Source organism: Oncorhynchus clarkii, chromosome 25, assembly GCF_045791955.1.
Source record: "Oncorhynchus clarkii lewisi isolate Uvic-CL-2024 chromosome 25, UVic_Ocla_1.0, whole genome shotgun sequence".
In the NCBI taxonomy this organism is placed as follows: domain Eukaryota; kingdom Metazoa; phylum Chordata; class Actinopteri; order Salmoniformes; family Salmonidae; genus Oncorhynchus; species Oncorhynchus clarkii.
This window is the reverse complement of record NC_092171.1, coordinates 42,091,558-42,112,632: the sequence shown is the minus strand read 5'-3', so window position 1 is coordinate 42,112,632 and position 21,075 is coordinate 42,091,558. Positions and strand designations below refer to the sequence as shown.

At 41.8% G+C, this 21,075-nt stretch overlaps 1 protein-coding gene across 3 annotated transcripts in view; it reads right to left on the bottom strand.

Annotated features, from left to right (window-relative positions):
• LOC139383816 (alpha-actinin-1) overlaps positions 1-21,075 on the bottom strand; it is a 169,896-nt gene that overhangs the window by 81,620 nt on the left and 67,201 nt on the right. For 2 of the 3 annotated variants that reach the window (XM_071128386.1, XM_071128387.1), the window contains exons 2-3: positions 20,198-20,312; positions 3,792-3,911 (exon numbers count right to left, since the gene is read on the bottom strand). In XM_071128386.1, coding sequence (XP_070984487.1) covers positions 3,792-3,911; positions 20,198-20,312 — 235 coding nt within the window. Of the gene's footprint in view, positions 1-2,745; positions 2,788-3,791; positions 3,912-20,197; positions 20,313-21,075 lie in introns of those variants that run through there. The other variant, XM_071128388.1, reaches the window with a different exon arrangement.

The following is a 21,075-nucleotide window of genomic DNA, read 5'->3' as shown; positions in this document are numbered from 1 at the left end:
AGTATAAATTCTGTTTCCTGTTTAGTGGAATTTATAATACAATTTATATTCGAGCCCTGAATGCTGATTGGCTGACAGCCGTGGTATATCAGCCCGTATACGCTATACGGTCTGATATATAAAACATTTAGGTTTACTACTAATTACATTGGTAACCAGTTTATAATAGCAATGAGGCACCGCGGGAGGGTTGTGATACATTACAATATACAACGGCTAAGGGCGTTGCGTCGTGCATAATAACAACAGCCCTTAGCCGTGGTATATTGGCCATATACCACACCCCCTCGGGCCTTATTGCTTAATTATACACATGTCTTTAAAAGGCCTTATCAATAGCCTAGTGAATGTAATCTTGCTTATTGACTACTCTTGGCATGTCCATGTCCAGACTGTAATTTACAGTAGGCCTAGCCCCTATATCAGTGAGAACGCTATAGCCCATATCCAGACTGTAATTTACAGTAGGCCTAGCCCCTATATCAGTGAGAACGCTATAGCCCATATCCAGACTGTAATTTGCAGTAGGCCTAGCCCCTATATCAGTGAGAACGCTATAGCCCATATCCAGACTGTAATTTACAGTAGGCCTAGCCCCTATATCAGTGAGAACGCTATAGCCCATGTTTAACAACATATTTCCATACTGAAGCAAGGCAATTAGAACAATGTGGACTCTAAATATTTGGCAAATATGGGTGTACTACATAGTACTACAGTCTATTGTACTACAGTCTAGGCTATTTAACGAACTAGGCCATAACGGACTAACATTCGAATTGGAGTTGATGACCGTAAAAATACACAACTTGAAGAAACCAGAACGTGCTCCATTTAGCCATGGAGCACGTTCTGATTGGTCAGTGAGGGGCCAAGCCTCGACATTCATCAAAAACTCAGCCCCTTTTACACCACCACTGCCAGGAACTGCGCCCATGGGTAACATTTAGACTACGTTACCCAGCAGGCTATGCGGGCGCGCGAGTTGGTTAAAGAATGTCTTGCATGGCTAAACATGGAGTTTTCTAGCTGAAGTATATGTTCATTAAAAGCAGTTAAACCTACGCCCCGGTTTGTCATTATATAAGGAACAAACATAACAAAAATAGCAACAATATTTCTGAACACACCCACGAACCTATAGCGCTACTGCCAGCGTTTACATTCACCCCTGTGTTAAGTTAGTTAAACTAGAACCGTGGTTAACATACCCCTTTAGCTCAGCTTCTGTTCTGAGGGGGGAAGGGAGGAGGAGGAGGATTGAGGGGCCCAACATTGCTTTTGAGGGATGCGGTCATGTGTGACCACCACAGACAAAACACAAGCATATGTGCACGCACGCACACACACGCACGCACACACACACCAGCTTCCAATTACAGTAAATCCCAGAGAGTTTTTGTTGCAGACAGCGTCGGAGAACAGACGTTGTTTTGGGTGTTTATTCAGCTAAATTAGAATATCGGTTCAGTCCCAAATGGCACTCTATTCCCTATGAAGTGCACTACTTTAGACCAGGTCCCATAGGATTCTGTTATGTCGTGGCCGAGGGTGGTCTACGCCGATAACTCCAGATCACGTAAACTGCAGGGCCTGGTGAAAGCTATGATCCCCTACTGATGTCACTTGTTAAATCCAGGGGAGGAGACAGGTGGTTAAAGAAGGAGCTTTACACCTTGAGACAAATTGAGACATGGGTTGTGTTCGTGTGCCATTCAGAGGGTGCACGGGCAAGACAATGAAGTGCCTTTGACTGGGGTTTGGTTGTAGGTGCCAGGCGCACCGGTTTGTGTCAAGAACTGCAACGGTGCTGGGTTTTTCCACCCTCAACAGTTTCCCGTGTGTATCAAGAATGGTCCACCCACCCACCCAAAGGACATCCAGCCAATTTGACACAACTGTGGGAAGCATTGGAGTTAACATGGGGCCAGCATCCCTGTGGAACAATTTGGACACCTGCTGAGTAAGACCAATGAGGGCAATGAAATCATGGGTTTTAGGCTTACATCGGTTTTAACCATCCTCTTTGACAAGGTCGTACGCAGCTGTTCAAGGTTCAATTTGGACAACGGCTCACAATATTGGCTGGAACAGAGCTAATCGAATTAAACCAAGTTTGATGTATTTCATACCATTCCACTCACTCAGGTCCAGCCATTAACACGAGCCGGGTCCTCCCCAATTAAGGTGCCACCAACCTCCTGTGATGTAGAGTCCACGCCCTGATGAATTGAGACTGTTCTGAGGGCAAAAGGGGATGTTCCTAATGTTTTGTACACTCAGTGTATCCTTCCTTTCTACTTCTGTCCTATCCAACAAACAAAAAAGCCCAAAATATGTGAGAAGTGAGAAGAAAAATAAGAAAAAAAAGAGTACAGCAGTATGTAGGGAATAGGGTGCCATGGAGGTGTCCCAAATAACTATACTTTTGACCAGGACTCGCGAGATGGGGCTGGTCTAATGAGGCTAGTACTACAGTCTAGTGTACTACAGTCTAGTGTACTACAGACTAGTGTATTATATAGTACTACAGTCTAGTGTACTACAGCCTAGTGTACTACAGCCTAGTGTACTAGATAGTACTACAGTCTAGTGTACTACATAGTACTACAGCCTAGTGTACTACAGCCTAGTGTACTACAGCCTCGTGTACTACAGCCTAGTTTACTACAGCCTAGTTTACTACAGCCTAGTTTACTACAGTCCAGTCAGTGTCAGTAGTGACCAGGGTATTGTTGAACCCACCCTCAGCTCCGATGGACACCAGCTTGACTCCTTTACTGGTGATGTAGTGTACTACAGCCTAGTGTACTACATAGTACTACAGTCTAGTGTACTACAGCCTAGTGTACTACAGCCTAGTGTACTACAGCCTAGTGTACTACAGCCTAGTGTACCACAGTCTAGTGTACTACAGTCTAGTGTTCTACAGCCTAGTGTACTACATAGTACTACAGTCTAGTGTACTACAGCCTAGTGTACTACAGCCTAGTGTTCTACAGCCTAGTGTACTACAGCCTAGTGTACTACAGCCTAGTGTACTACAGCCTAGTGTACTACAGCCTAGTGTACTACAGCCTAGTGTACTACAGTCTAGTGTACTACAGTCTAGTGTACTACAGCCTAGTTTACTACAGTCCAGTCAGTGTCAGTAGTGACCAGGGTATTGTTGAACCCACCCTCAGCTCCGATGGACACCAGCTTGACTCCTTTACTGGTGATGTAGTGGACTACAGTCTAGTTTACTACAGTCTAGTGGACTACAGTCTAGTGGACTACAGTCTAGTGGACTACAGTCTAGTGTACTACAGTCTAGTGTACTACATAGTACAACAGCCTAGTGTACTACAGCCTAGTGTACTACAGCCTAGTGTACTACAGTCTAGTGTACTACAGTCTAGTTTACTACAGTCCAGTCAGTGTCAGTAGTGACCAGGGTATTGTTGAACCCACCCTCAGCTCCGATGGACACCAGCTTGACTCCTTTACTGGTGATGTAGTGGACTACAGTCTAGTTTACTACAGTCTAGTGGACTACAGTCTAGTGGACTACAGTCTAGTGGACTACAGTCTAGTGTACTACATAGTACTACAGTCTAGTGTACTACATAGTACTACAGTCTAGTGTACTACAGTCTAGTTTACTACAGTAGTGACCAGGGTATTGTTGAACCCACCCTCAGCTCCGATGGAAACCAGCTTGACTCCTTTACTGGTGTTGTAGTGGACTACAGTCTAGTTTACTACAGTCTAGTTTACTACAGTAGTGGCCAGGGTATTGTTGAACCCACCCTCAGCTCCGATGGACACCAGCTTGACTCCTTTACTGGTGATGTAGTGGAGAGCTTTGTTGACGTTGGAGATCTTGTGAACTCTCATCTTCCCTCTCTCTGGTTTGGCCAAGCGCTCTCCTGGACAGGAAACACAATCAGAGGTCAGGGGTTAGAGGTCACTATCGAACAGGAAACTACAGATACTAGGACTGGGAATAGCCAGGGACCTCACGATATGTATTGAATAGTCAGGGACCTCATGATATGATATGTATTGAATAGTCAGGGACCTCATGATATGATATGTATTGAATAGTCAGGGACCTCACGATATGTATTGAATAGTCAGGGACCTCATGATATGTATTGAATAGCCAGGGACCTCACGATACGATACGTATTGAATAGTCAGGGACCTCACGATATGATATGTATTGAATAGTCAGGGACCTCACGATATGATATGTATTGAATAGTCAGGGACCTCACGATACGATGTGTATTGAATAGTCAGGGACCTCACGATATGTATTGAATAGTCAGGGACCTCACGATATGTATTGAATAGTCAGGGACCTCACGATATGTATTGAATAGTCAGGGACCTCACGATACGAAATGTATTGAATAGTCAGGGACCTCACGATATGTATTGAATAGTCAGGGACCTCACGATACGATATGTATTGAATAGTCAGGGGACCTCACGATACGATATGTATTGAATAGTCAGGGACCTCACGATACGATATGTATTGAATAGTCAGGGACCTCACGATATGTATTGAATAGTCAGGGACCTCACGATATGATATGTATTGAATAGTCAGGGACCTCACGATATGTATTGAATAGTCAGGGACCTCACGATACGAAATGTATTGAATAGTCAGGGACCTCACGATACGATATGTATTGAATAGTCAGGGACCTCACGATATGTATTGAATAGTCAGGGACCTCACGATATGATATGTATTGAATAGTCAAGGACCTCACGATATGATATGTATTGAATAGTCAGGGACCTCACGATATGTATTGAATAGTCAGGGACCTCACGATGCGATATGTATTGAATAGTCAGGGACCTCACGATGCGATATGTATTGAATAGTCAGGGACCTCACGATATGATATGTATTGAATAGTCAGGGACCTCACGATACGATATGTATTGAATAGTCAGGGACCTCACGATATGATATGTATTGAATAGTCAGGGACCTCACGATACGATATGTATTGAATAGTCAGGGACCTCACGATATGTATTGAATAGTCAGGGACCTCACGATATGTATTGAATAGTCAGGGACCTCACGATACGATATGTATTGAATAGTCAGGGACCTCACGATATGTATTGAATAGTCAGGGACCTCACGATATGATATGTATTGAATAGTCAGGGACCTCACGATATGATATGTATTGAATAGTCAGGGGACCTCACGATACGATATGTATTGAATAGTCAGGGGACCTCACGATACGATATGTATTGAATAGTCAGGGACCTCACGATATGTATTGAATAGTCAGGGACCTCACGATATGATATGTATTTAATAGTCCCCTGACTTAAATAGTCAGGGACCTCACGATATGTATTGAATAGTCAGGGACCTCACGATGCGATATGTATTGAATAGTCAGGGGACCTCACGATGCGATATGTATTGAATAGTCAGGGACCTCACGATACGATATGTATTGAATAGTCAAGGAACCTCACGATACGTATTGAATAGTCAGGGACCTCACGATACGATATGTATTGAATAGTCAGGGACCTCACCATACGATATGTATTGAATAGTCAGGGATCTCACCATACGATATGTATTGAATAGTCAGGGACCTCACGATACGATATGTATTGAATAGTCAGGGACCTCACGATATGTATTGAATAGTCAGGGACCTCACGATATGTATTGAATAGTCAGGGACCTCACGATATGTATTGAATAGTCAGGGACCTCACGATATGTATTGAATAGTCAGGGACGATACGATATGTATTGAATAGTCAGGGACGATACGATATGTATTGAATAGTCAGGGACCTCACGATACGATATGTATTGAATAGTCAGGGACCTCACGATACGATATGTATTGAATAGTCAGGGACCTCACGATACGATATGTATTGAATAGTCAGGGACCTCACGATACGATATGTATTGAATAGTCAGGGACCTCACGATACGATATGTATTGAATATTCAGGGGACCTCACGATACGATATGTATTGAATAGTCAGGGGACCTCACGATACGATATGTATTGAATAGTCAGGGACCTCACGATATGTATTGAATAGTCAGGGACCTCACGATATGATATGTATTTAATAGTCCCCTGACTTAAATAGTCAGGGACCTCACGATATGTATTGAATAGTCAGGGACCTCACGATATGATATGTATTGAATAGTCAGGGACCTCACGATATGTATTGAATAGTCAGGGACCTCACGATACGAAATGTATTGAATAGTCAGGGACCTCACGATACGATATGTATTGAATAGTCAGGGACCTCACGATATGTATTGAATAGTCAGGGACCTCACAATATGTATTGAATAGTCAGGGACCTCACGATATGATATGTATTGAATAGTCAAGGACCTCACGATATGATATGTATTGAATAGTCAGGGACCTCACGATTTGTATTGAATAGTCAGGGACCTCACGATGCGATATGTATTGAATAGTCAGGGACCTCACGATATGATATGTATTGAATAGTCAGGGACCTCACGATACGATATGTATTGAATAGTCAGGGACCTCACGATACGATATGTATTGAATAGTCAGGGACCTCACGATATGTATTGAATAGTCAGGGACCTCACGATATGTATTGAATAGTCAGGGACCTCACGATACGATATGTATTGAATAGTCAGGGACCTCACGATATGTATTGAATAGTCAGGGACCTCACGATATGTATTGAATAGTCAGGGACCTCACGATATGATATGTATTGAATAGTCAGGGGACCTCACGATACGATATGTATTGAATAGTCAGGGGACCTCACGATACGATATGTATTGAATAGTCAGGGACCTCACGATATGTATTGAATAGTCAGGGACCTCACGATATGATATGTATTTAATAGTCCCCTGACTTAAATAGTCAGGGACCTCACGATATGTATTGAATAGTCAGGGACCTCACGATGCGATATGTATTGAATAGTCAGGGGACCTCACGATGCGATATGTATTGAATAGTCAGGGACCTCACGATACGATATGTATTGAATAGTCAGGGAACCTCACGATACGTATTGAATAGTCAGGGACCTCACGATACGATATGTATTGAATAGTCAGGGACCTCACCATACGATATGTATTGAATAGTCAGGGATCTCACCATACGATATGTATTGAATAGTCAGGGACCTCACGATACGATATGTATTGAATAGTCAGGGACCTCACCATACGATATGTATTGAATAGTCAGGGACCTCACGATACGATATGTATTGAATAGTCAGGGACCTCACGATATGTATTGAATAGTCAGGGACCTCACGATATGTATCGAATAGTCAGGGACGATACGATATGTATTGAATAGTCAGGGACGATACGATATGTATTGAATAGTCAGGGACCTCACGATACGATATGTATTGAATAGTCAGGGACCTCACGATACGACATGTATTGAATAGTCAGGGACCTCACGATACGATATGTATTGAATAGTCAGGGACCTCACGATACGATATGTATTGAATAGTCAGGGACCTCACGATACGATATGTATTGAATATTCAGGGGACCTCACGATACGATATGTATTGAATAGTCAGGGACCTCACGATACGATATGTATTGAATAGGCAGGGACCTCACGATACGATATGTATTGAATAGTCAGGGACCTCACCATACGATATGTATTGAATAGTCAGGGACCTCACGATATGTATTGAATAGTCAGGGACCTCACGATACAATATGTATTGAATAGTCAGGGACCTCACCATACGATATGTATTGAATAGTCAGGGACCTCACGATATGTATTGAATAGTCAGGGACCTCACCATACGATATGTATTGAATAGTCAGGGACCTCACGATATGATATGTATTGAATAGTCAGGGACCTCACGATATGTATTGAATAGTCAGGGACCTCACGATACGATATGTATTGAATAGTCAGGGACCTCACGATACGATATGTATTGAATAGTCAGGGACCTCACGATATGTATTGAATAGTCAGGGACCTCACGATATGTATTGAATAGGCAGGGACCTCACGATATGTATTGAATAGTCAGGGACGATACGATATGTATTGAATAGTCAGGGACCTCACGATATGTATTGAATAGTCAGGGACCTCACGATACGATATGTATTGAATAGTCAGGGACCTCACGATACGATATGTATTGAATAGTCAGGGACCTCACGATACAATATGTATTGAATAGTCAGGGACCTCACGATACGATATGTATTGAATAGTCAGGGACCTCACCATACGATATGTATTGAATAGTCAGGGACCTCACGATACGATATGTATTGAATAGTCAGGGGACCTCACGATACGATATGTATTGAATAGTCAGGGGACCTCACGATGCGATATGTATTGAATAGTCAGGGACCTCACGATACGATATGTATTGAATAGTCAGGGAACCTCACGATACGTATTGAATAGTCAGGGACCTCACGATACGATATGTATTGAATAGTCAGGGACCTCACCATACGATATGTATTGAATAGTCAGGGATCTCACCATACGATATGTATTGAATAGTCAGGGACCTCACGATACGATATGTATTGAATAGTCAGGGACCTCACCATACGATATGTATTGAATAGTCAGGGACCTCACGATACGATATGTATTGAATAGTCAGGGACCTCACGATATGTATTGAATAGTCAGGGACCTCACGATATGTATTGAATAGTCAGGGACGATACGATATGTATTGAATAGTCAGGGACGATACGATATGTATTGAATAGTCAGGGACCTCACGATACGATATGTATTGAATAGTCAGGGACCTCACGATACGACATGTATTGAATAGTCAGGGACCTCACGATACGATATGTATTGAATAGTCAGGGACCTCACGATACGATATGTATTGAATAGTCAGGGACCTCACGATACGATATGTATTGAATATTCAGGGGACCTCACGATACGATATGTATTGAATAGTCAGGGACCTCACGATACGATATGTATTGAATAGGCAGGGACCTCACGATACGATATGTATTGAATAGTCAGGGACCTCACCATACGATATGTATTGAATAGTCAGGGACCTCACGATATGTATTGAATAGTCAGGGACCTCACGATACAATATGTATTGAATAGTCAGGGACCTCACCATACGATATGTATTGAATAGTCAGGGACCTCACGATATGTATTGAATAGTCAGGGACCTCACCATACGATATGTATTGAATAGTCAGGGACCTCACGATATGATATGTATTGAATAGTCAGGGACCTCACGATATGTATTGAATAGTCAGGGACCTCACGATACGATATGTATTGAATAGTCAGGGACCTCACGATACGATATGTATTGAATAGTCAGGGACCTCACGATATGTATTGAATAGTCAGGGACCTCACGATATGTATTGAATAGTCAGGGACCTCACGATATGTATTGAATAGTCAGGGACGATACGATATGTATTGAATAGTCAGGGACCTCACGATATGTATTGAATAGTCAGGGACCTCACGATACGATATGTATTGAATAGTCAGGGACCTCACGATACGATATGTATTGAATAGTCAGGGACCTCACGATACAATATGTATTGAATAGTCAGGGACCTCACGATACGATATGTATTGAATAGTCAGGGACCTCACCATACGATATGTATTGAATAGTCAGGGACCTCACGATACGATATGTATTGAATAGTCAGGGGACCTCACGATACGATATGTATTGAATAGTCAGGGACCTCACGATACGATATCTATTGAATAGTCAGGGACCTCACGATACGATATGTATTGAATAGTCAGGGACCTCACCATACGATATGTATTGAATAGTCAGGGATCTCACCATACGATATGTATTGAATAGTCAGGGACCTCACGATACGATATGTATTGAATAGTCAGGGACCTCACCATACGATATGTATTGAATAGTCAGGGACCTCACGATACGATATGTATTGAATAGTCAGGGACCTCACGATATGTATTGAATAGTCAGGGACCTCACGATATGTATTGAATAGTCAGGGACCTCACGATATGTATTGAATAGTCAGGGACGATACGATATGTATTGAATAGTCAGGGACGATACGATATGTATTGAATAGTCAGGGACCTCACGATACGATATGTATTGAATAGTCAGGGACCTCACGATACGATATGTATTGAATAGTCAGGGACCTCACGATACGATATGTATTGAATATTCAGGGGACCTCACGATACGATATGTATTGAATAGTCAGGGACCTCACGATACGATATGTATTGAATAGTCAGGGACCTCACGATACGATATGTATTGAATAGTCAGGGACCTCACCATACGATATGTATTGAATAGTCAGGGACCTCACCATACGATATGTATTGAATAGTCAGGGACCTCACGATATGTATTGAATAGTCAGGGACCTCACGATACAATATGTATTGAATAGTCAGGGACCTCACCATACGATATGTATTGAATAGTCAGGGACCTCACGATATGTATTGAATAGTCAGGGACCTCACCATACGATATGTATTGAATAGTCAGGGACCTCACGATATGATATGTATTGAATAGTCAGGGACCTCACGATATGTATTGAATAGTCAGGGACCTCACGATACGATATGTATTGAATAGTCAGGGACCTCACGATACGATATGTATTGAATAGTCAGGGACCTCACGATATGTATTGAATAGTCAGGGACCTCACGATATGTATTGAATAGTCAGGGACCTCACGATATGTATTGAATAGTCAGGGACCTCACGATATGTATTGAATAGTCAGGGACGATACGATATGTATTGAATAGTCAGGGACCTCACGATATGTATTGAATAGTCAGGGACCTCACGATATGTATTGAATAGTCAGGGACCTCACGATACGATATGTATTGAATAGTCAGGGACCTCACGATACAATATGTATTGAATAGTCAGGGACCTCACGATACGATATGTATTGAATAGTCAGGGACCTCACGATACGATATGTATTGAATAGTCAGGGACGATACGATATGTATTGAATAGTCAGGGACCTCACGATATGTATTGAATAGTCAGGGACCTCACGATACGATATGTATTGAATAGTCAGGGACCTCACGATACGATATGTATTGAATAGTCAGGGACCTCACCATACGATATGTATTGAATAGTCAGGGACCTCACGATACGATATGTATTGAATAGTCAGGGACCTCACGATACGATATGTATTGAATAGTCAGGGACCTCACCATACGATATGTATTGAATAGTCAGGGACCTCACGATACGATATGTATTGAATAGTCAGGGACCTCACAATATGTATTGAATAGTCAGGGACCTCACGATATGTATTGAATAGTCAGGGACGATACGATATGTATTGAATAGTCAGGGACGATACGATATGTATTGAATAGTCAGGGACGATACGATATGTATTGAATAGTCAGGGACCTCACGATATGTATTGAATAGTCAGGGACCTCACCATACGATATGTATTGAATAGTCAGGGACCTCACGATATGTATTGAATAGTCAGGGACCTCACGATATGTATTGAATAGTCAGGGACCTCACGATATGTATTGAATAGTCAGGGAACTCACGATATGTATTGAATAGTCAGGGACGATACGATATGTATTGAATAGTCAGGGACGATACGATATGTATTGAATAGTCAGGGACCTCACGATATGTATTGAATAGTCAGGGACCTCACCATACGATATGTATTGAATAGTCAGGGACCTCACGATATGTATTGAATAGTCAGGGACCTCACGATACGATATGTATTGAATAGTCAGGGACCTCACCATACGATATGTATTGAATAGTCAGGGACCTCACCATACGATATGTATTGAATAGTCAGGGACCTCACGATACGATATGTATTGAATAGTCAGGGACCTCACGATACGATATGTATTGAATAGTCAGGGACCTCACCATACGATATGTATTGAATAGTCAGGGATCTCACCATACGATATGTATTGAATAGTCAGGGACCTCACGATACGATATGTATTGAATAGTCAGGGACCTCACCATACGATATGTATTGAATAGTCAGGGACCTATGTATTGAATAGTCAGGGACCTCACGATACGGGATACGATATGTATTGAATAGTCAGGGACGATACGATATGTATTGAATAGTCAGGGACGATACGATATGTATTGAATAGTCAGGGACCTCACGATACGATATGTATTGAATAGTCAGGGACCTCACGATACGATATGTATTGAATAGTCAGGGACCTCACGATACGATATGTATTGAATAGTCAGGGACCTCACGATACGATATGTATTGAATAGTCAGGGACCTCACGATACGATATGTATTGAATAGTCAGGGACCTCACGATACGATATGTATTGAATATTCAGATATGTATTGAATAGTCACCTCACGATACGATATGTATTGAATAGTCAGGGACCTCACGATACGATATGTATTGAATAGTCAGGGACCTCACGATACGTATTGAATAGTCAGGGACCTCACCATACGATATGTATTGAATAGTCAGGGACCTCACCATACGATATGTATTGAATAGTCAGGGACCTCACGATATGTATTGAATAGTCAGGGACCTCACGATACGATATGTATTGAATAGTCAATATGTATTGAATAGTCAGGGACCTCACCATACGATATGTATTGAATAGTCAGGGACCTCACGATATGTATTGAATAGTCAGGGACCTCACCATACGATATGTATTGAATAGTCAGGGACCTCACGATATGATATGTATTGAATAGTCAGGGACCTCACGATACGATATGTATTGAATAGTCAGGGACCTCACGATACGATATGTATTGAATAGTCAGGGACCTCACGATACGATATGTATTGAATAGTCAGGGACCTCACGATATGTATTGAATAGTCAGGGACCTCACGATATGTATTGAATAGTCAGGGACCTCACGATATGTATTGAATAGTCAGGGACCTCACGATATGTATTGAATAGTCAGGGACGATACGATATGTATTGAATAGTCAGGGACCTCACGATATGTATTGAATAGTCAGGGACCTCACGATATGTATTGAATAGTCAGGGACCTCACGATACGATATGTATTGAATAGTCAGGGACCTCACGATACAATATGTATTGAATAGTCAGGGACCTCACGATACGATATGTATTGAATAGTCAGGGACCTCACGATACGATATGTATTGAATAGTCAGGGACGATACGATATGTATTGAATAGTCAGGGACCTCACGATATGTATTGAATAGTCAGGGACCTCACGATACGATATGTATTGAATAGTCAGGGACCTCACGATACGATATGTATTGAATAGTCAGGGACCTCACCATACGATATGTATTGAATAGTCAGGGACCTCACGATACGATATGTATTGAATAGTCAGGGACCTCACGATACGATATGTATTGAATAGTCAGGGACCTCACCATACGATATGTATTGAATAGTCAGGGACCTCACGATACGATATGTATTGAATAGTCAGGGACCTCACGATACGATATGTATTGAATAGTCAGGGACCTCACGATATGTATTGAATAGTCAGGGACGATACGATATGTATTGAATAGTCAGGGACGATACGATATGTATTGAATAGTCAGGGACGATACGATATGTATTGAATAGTCAGGGACCTCACGATATGTATTGAATAGTCAGGGACCTCAACATACGATATGTATTGAATAGTCAGGGACCTCACGATATGTATTGAATAGTCAGGGACCTCACGATATGTATTGAATAGTCAGGGACCTCACGATATGTATTGAATAGTCAGGGAACTCACGATATGTATTGAATAGTCAGGGACGATACGATATGTATTGAATAGTCAGGGACGATACGATATGTATTGAATAGTCAGGGACCTCACGATATGTATTGAATAGTCAGGGACCTCACCATACGATATGTATTGAATAGTCAGGGACCTCACGATATGTATTGAATAGTCAGGGACCTCACGATACGATATGTATTGAATAGTCAGGGACCTCACCATACGATATGTATTGAATAGTCAGGGACCTCACCATACGATATGTATTGAATAGTCAGGGACCTCACGATACGATATGTATTGAATAGTCAGGGACCTCACGATACGATATGTATTGAATAGTCAGGGACCTCACCATACGATATGTATTGAATAGTCAGGGACCTCACCATACGATATGTATTGAATAGTCAGGGACCTCACGATATGTATTGAATAGTCAGGGACCTCACGATATGTATTGAATAGTCAGGGACCTCACGATATGTATTGAATAGTCAGGGACCTCACGATATGTATTGAATAGTCAGGGACCTCACGATATGTATTGAATAGTCAGGGACGATACGAAATGTATTGAATAGTCAGGGACCTCACGATATGTATTGAATAGTCAGGGACCTCACGATACGATATGTATTGAATAGTCAGGGACCTCACGATACGATATGTATTGAATAGTCAGGGACCTCACGATACGATATGTATTGAATAGTCAGGGACCTCACGATACGATATGTATTGAATAGTCAGGGACCTCACGATACGATATGTATTGAATAGTCAGGGACCTCACGATACGATATGTATTGAATATTCAGGGGACCTCACGATACGATATGTATTGAATAGTCAGGGACCTCACGATACGATATGTATTGAATAGTCAGGGACCTCACGATACGATATGTATTGAATAGTCAGGGACCTCACGATACAATATGTATTGAATAGTCAGGGACCTCACCATACGATATGTATTGAATAGTCAGGGACCTCACCATATGTATTGAATAGTCAGGGACCTCACGATATGTATTGAATAGTCAGGGACCTCACGATATGTATTGAATAGTCAGGGACCTCACGATATGTATTGAATAGTCAGGGACCTCACGATACGATATGTATTGAATAGTCAGGGACCTCACGATACGATATGTATTGAATAGTCAGGGACCTCACGATACGATATGTATTGAATAGTCAGGGACCTCACGATACGATATGTATTGAATAGTCAGGGACCTCACGATACGATATGTATTGAATAGTCAGGGACCTCACGATACGATATGTATTGAATAGTCAGGGACCTCACGATACGATATGTATTGAATAGTCAGGGACCTCACAATACGATATGTATTGAATAGTCAGGGACCTCACGATACGATATGTATTGAATAGTCAGGGACGATACGATATGTATTGAATAGTCAGGGACCTCACGATATGTATTGAATAGTCAGGGACCTCACGATACGATATGTATTGAACAGTCAGGGACCTCACGATGCGATATGTATTGAATAGTCAGGGACCTCACGATACGATATGTATTGAATAGTCAGGGACCTCACCATACGATATGTATTGAATAGTCAGGGACCTCACCATACGATATGTATTGAATAGTCAGGGACCTCACGATACGATATGTATTGAATAGTCAGGGACCTCACAATATGTATTGAATAGTCAGGGACCTCACGATATGTATTGAATAGTCAGGGCCGATACGATATGTATTGAATAGTCAGGGACGATACGATATGTATTGAATAGTCAGGGACCTCACGATATGTATTGAATAGTCAGGGACCTCACCATACGATATGTATTGAATAGTCAGGGACCTCACGATACGATATGTATTGAATAGTCAGGGACCTCACGATACGATATGTATTGAATAGTCAGGGACCTCACGATATGTATTGAATAGTCAGGGACCTCACGATACGATATGTATTGAATAGTCAGGGACCTCACCATACGATATGTATTGAATAGTCAGGGACCTCACGATATGTATTGAATAGTCAGGGACCTCACCATACGATATGTATTGAATAGTCAGGGACCTCACGATATGTATTGAATAGTCAGGGACCTCACGATACGATATGTATTGAATAGTCAGGGGACCTCACCATACGATTTGTGTTGAATAGTCAGGGACCTCACCATATGTATTGAATAGTCAGGGACCTCACGATATGTATTGAATAGTCAGGGACGATACGAAATGTATTGAATAGTCAGGGACCTCACGATATGTATTGAATAGTCAGGGACCTCACGATACGATATGTATTGAATAGTCAGGGACCTCACGATACGATATGTATTGAATAGTCAGGGACCTCACGATACGATATGTATTGAATAGTCAGGGACCTCACGATACGATATGTATTGAATAGTCAGGGACCTCACGATACGATATGTATTGAATAGTCAGGGACCTCACGATACGATATGTATTGAATAGTCAGGGACCTCACGATACGATATGTATTGAATAGTCAGGGACCTCACGATACAATATGTATTGAATAGTCAGGGACCTCACCATACGATATGTATTGAATAGTCAGGGACCTCACGATATGTATTGAATAGTCAGGGACCTCACGATATGTATTGAATAGTCAGGGACCTCACGATATGTATTGAATAGTCAGGGACCTCACGATATGTATTGAATAGTCAGGGACCTCACGATATGTATTGAATAGTCAGGGACCTCACGATATGTATTGAATAGTCAGGGACCTCACGATACGATATGTATTGAATAGTCAGGGACCTCACGATACGATATGTATTGAATAGTCAGGGACCTCACGATACGATATGTATTGAATAGTCAGGGACCTCACGATACGATATGTATTGAATAGTCAGGGACCTCACGATACGATATGTATTGAATAGTCAGGGACCTCACGATACGATATGTATTGAATAGTCAGGGACCTCACGATACGATATGTATTGAATAGTCAGGGACCTCACGATACGATATGTATTGAATGTTCAGGGGACCTCACGATACGATATGTATTGAATAGTCAGGGACCTCACGATACGATATGTATTGAATAGTCAGGGACCTCACGATACAATATGTATTGAATAGTCAGGGACCTCACCATACGATATGTATTGAATAGTCAGGGACCTCACGATATGTATTGAATAGTCAGGGACCTCACGATATGTATTGAATAGTCAGGGACCTCACGATATGTATTGAATAGTCAGGGACCTCACGATATGTATTGAATAGTCAGGGACCTCACGATATGTATTGAATAGTCAGGGACCTCACGATACGATATGTATTGAATAGTCAGGGACCTCACGATACGATATGTATTGAATAGTCAGGGACCTCACGATACGATATGTATTGAATAGTCAGGGACCTCACGATACGATATGTATTGAATAGTCAGGGACCTCACGATACGATATGTATTGAATAGTCAGGGACCTCACGATACGATATGTATTGAATAGTCAGGGACCTCACGATACGATATGTATTGAATAGTCAGGGACCTCACGATACGATATGTATTGAATAGTCAGGGACGATACGATATGTATTGAATAGTCAGGGACCTCACGATATGTATTGAATAGTCAGGGACCTCACGATACGATATGTATTGAACAGTCAGGGACCTCACGATACGATATGTATTGAATAGTCAGGGACCTCACGATACGATATGTATTGAATAGTCAGGGACCTCACCATACGATATGTATTGAATAGTCAGGGACCTCACGATACGATATGTATTGAATAGTCAGGGACCTCACAATATGTATTGAATAGTCAGGGACCTCACGATATGTATTGAATAGTCAGGGCCGATACGATATGTATTGAATAGTCAGGGACGATACAATATGTATTGAATAGTCAGGGACCTCACGATATGTATTGAATAGTCAGGGACCTCACCATACGATATGTATTGAATAGTCAGGGACCTCACGATACGATATGTATTGAATAGTCAGGGACCTCACCATACGATATGTATTGAATAGTCAGGGACCTCACGATATGTATTGAATAGTCAGGGACGATACGATATGTATTGAATAGTCAGGGACGATACGATATGTATTGAATAGTCAGGGACCTCACGATATGTATTGGATAGTCAGGGACCTCACCATACGATATGTATTGAATAGTCAGGGACCTCACGATACGATATGTATTGAATAGTCAGGGACCTCACGATACGATATGTATTGAATAGTCAGGGACCTCACGATACGATATGTATTGAATAGTCAGGGACCTCACGATACGATATGTATTGAATAGTCAGGGACCTCACGATACGATATGTATTGAATAGTCAGGGACCTCACGATACGATATGTATTGAATAGTCAGGGACGATACGATATGTATTGAATAGTCAGGGACCTCACGATATGTATTGAATAGTCAGGGACCTCACGATACGATATGTATTGAATAGTCAGGGACCTCACGATACGATATGTATTGAATAGTCAGGGACCTCACCATACGATATGTATTGAATAGTCAGGGACCTCACCATACGATATGTATTGAATAGTCAGGGACCTCACGATACGATATGTATTGAATAGTCAGGGACCTCACCATACGATATGTATTGAATAGTCAGGGACCTCACGATATGTATTGAATAGTCAGGGACCTCACGATATGTATTGAATAGTCAGGGACCTCACGATACGATATGTATTGAATAGCCAGGGACCTCACGATACGATATGTATTGAATAGTCAGGGACCTCACCATACTATATATATTGAATAGTCAGGGACCTCACGATACGATATTATCAACCATACGTATGTGCTGATACGATATGTATTGAATAGCCAGGGACCTCACGATACGATATTATCAACCATACGTATGTGCTGATACGATATGTATTGCGATTCTATATGTCCCAACATATTGCTCACTACATGCTGCAGAGGGGCAAGAGAAAGCCATGAGAAAACGAGTTTTTTTTTGGCGGTAAAACATGTTGGCTCACCATTTAATTGTATTTTTTTTTTTTAAGAAAATGGAGAACTAGTTATAGGATGATAAATACCAGAGTTTTGTGGCACGTGGAAAACCTGCAACCATCTGCTGAGTTAGCAACATGAGAGACTCGTCAACAACTACAGGAAGCGGTTGGTTGCGGTCGTTGCAACTAGTTATTGAGTGTAATGAGGTAATTACTTTTTTCACACAGGAGGCATTGGGTGTCGCAACACTTTAATTAAATAATTGAAATATGTATTATGAAATAAGTATATGTGCGCTGGGAGTCAGGAAGCTAGTTCAGGGAGTGAATCATTTAATGAATAAACAAACAAACAAAAACACGAACAAACGCACAGACATGACATAGAAACAATGATGAGGCGCTGGTACGCGTAAGGATGGTGACAGGTGTGAGAGATACACGTGGGCACCATTACAGATACACGTGGGCACCATTACAGATACACGTGGGCACCCTTACAGATACACGTGGGCACCATTAGAGACACACGTGGTCACCATTAGAGACACACGTGGGCACCATTAGAGACACACGTGGGCACCATTACAGATACACGTGGGCACCATTAGAGACACACGTGGGCACCATTACAGACACACGTGGGCACCATTAGAGACACACGTGGGCACCATTACAGACACACGTGGGCACCATTACAGACACACGTGGGCACCATTACAGACACACGTGGGCACCATTACAGATACACGTGGGCACCATTACAGTTACACGTGGACACCATTACCGACACACGTGGGCACCATTACAGATACATGTGGGCACCAGGTGTTACGGGATTCTTCCGTAGAAGGCGAGGCGGACCAAAACGCAGCGTGGTTATTATTCATGGTTCTTTAATAAAGAATCTATACATAAATAGACTAACACAACCAAGAAATGTGAAAAACCAAAACAGCCCTATCTGGTGCAAACACAGAGACAGGAACAATCACCCACAAAACCCAACACCAAACAGGCTACCTAAATATGGTTCCCAATCAGAGTAACACCTGCCTCTGATTGAGAACCATATCAGGCCAAACATGGAAATAGACAAACTAGACATGTAACATAGAATGCCCACTCAGATCACACCCTGACCAAACAAAACATAGAAACATACAAAGCAAACTATGGTCAGGGTGTGACACCAGGCCTTTCCTCCTCACCTGATATGACCTCCAACAGCAGCATGAGTTTCAGTCCGTCTCTGAAGTCCTCCTCGATGTTCTCGATCTGCGTTCCTGCTTTCCTCAGGTGGGAGTTGCACCAGGCCGTGAACGTCTAGTGAGGAGAGACAGGAGCAGACATCAGTTAGTAAGAAAGGAGCAGGGTGGTAGTTACCATGGATGGCGAAGTTACTATGGTGTTTGTTACTATGATGCAGGCATAGTGAAGATGAGAATATGGAATAGAACACGGTAGAGAACAATAGAATAGAACACGGTAGAGAACAATAGAATAGAACACAGTAGAGAACAATAGAATAGAACACGGTAGAGAACAATAGAATAGAACACAGTAGAGAATAGAATAGAACACGGTAGTTAACAATAGAACAGAACACGGTAGTTAACAATAGAATAGAACACAGTAGTTAACAATAGAATAGAACACGGTAGTTAACAATAGAACAGAACACAGTAGAGAACAATAGAACAGAACACAGTAGAGAACAATAGAACAAAACACAGTAGAGAACAATAGAACAGAACACAATAAAGAACAATAGAATAGAACACAGTAGAAGACAATAGAATAGAACACAGTAGAAGACAATAGAATAGAACACAGTAGAGAACAATAGAATAGAACACAGTAGAAGACAATAGAATAGAACACAGTAGAGGACAATCAAATAGATTATACAACAGGTGGGTCTAATCCTGAATGCTGATTGGTTAAAACCGCATTCCAGCCGGTGTCTATTCCTCAAATTGCCCCCGGCTAAATCCATTGCGTTCAAATGCCTGTTTAATCTGTTCCATCTGATAGTGGATCGCACACTGTCTCATCAGCCCAGGCAGGGATGTTATAAACATGATCT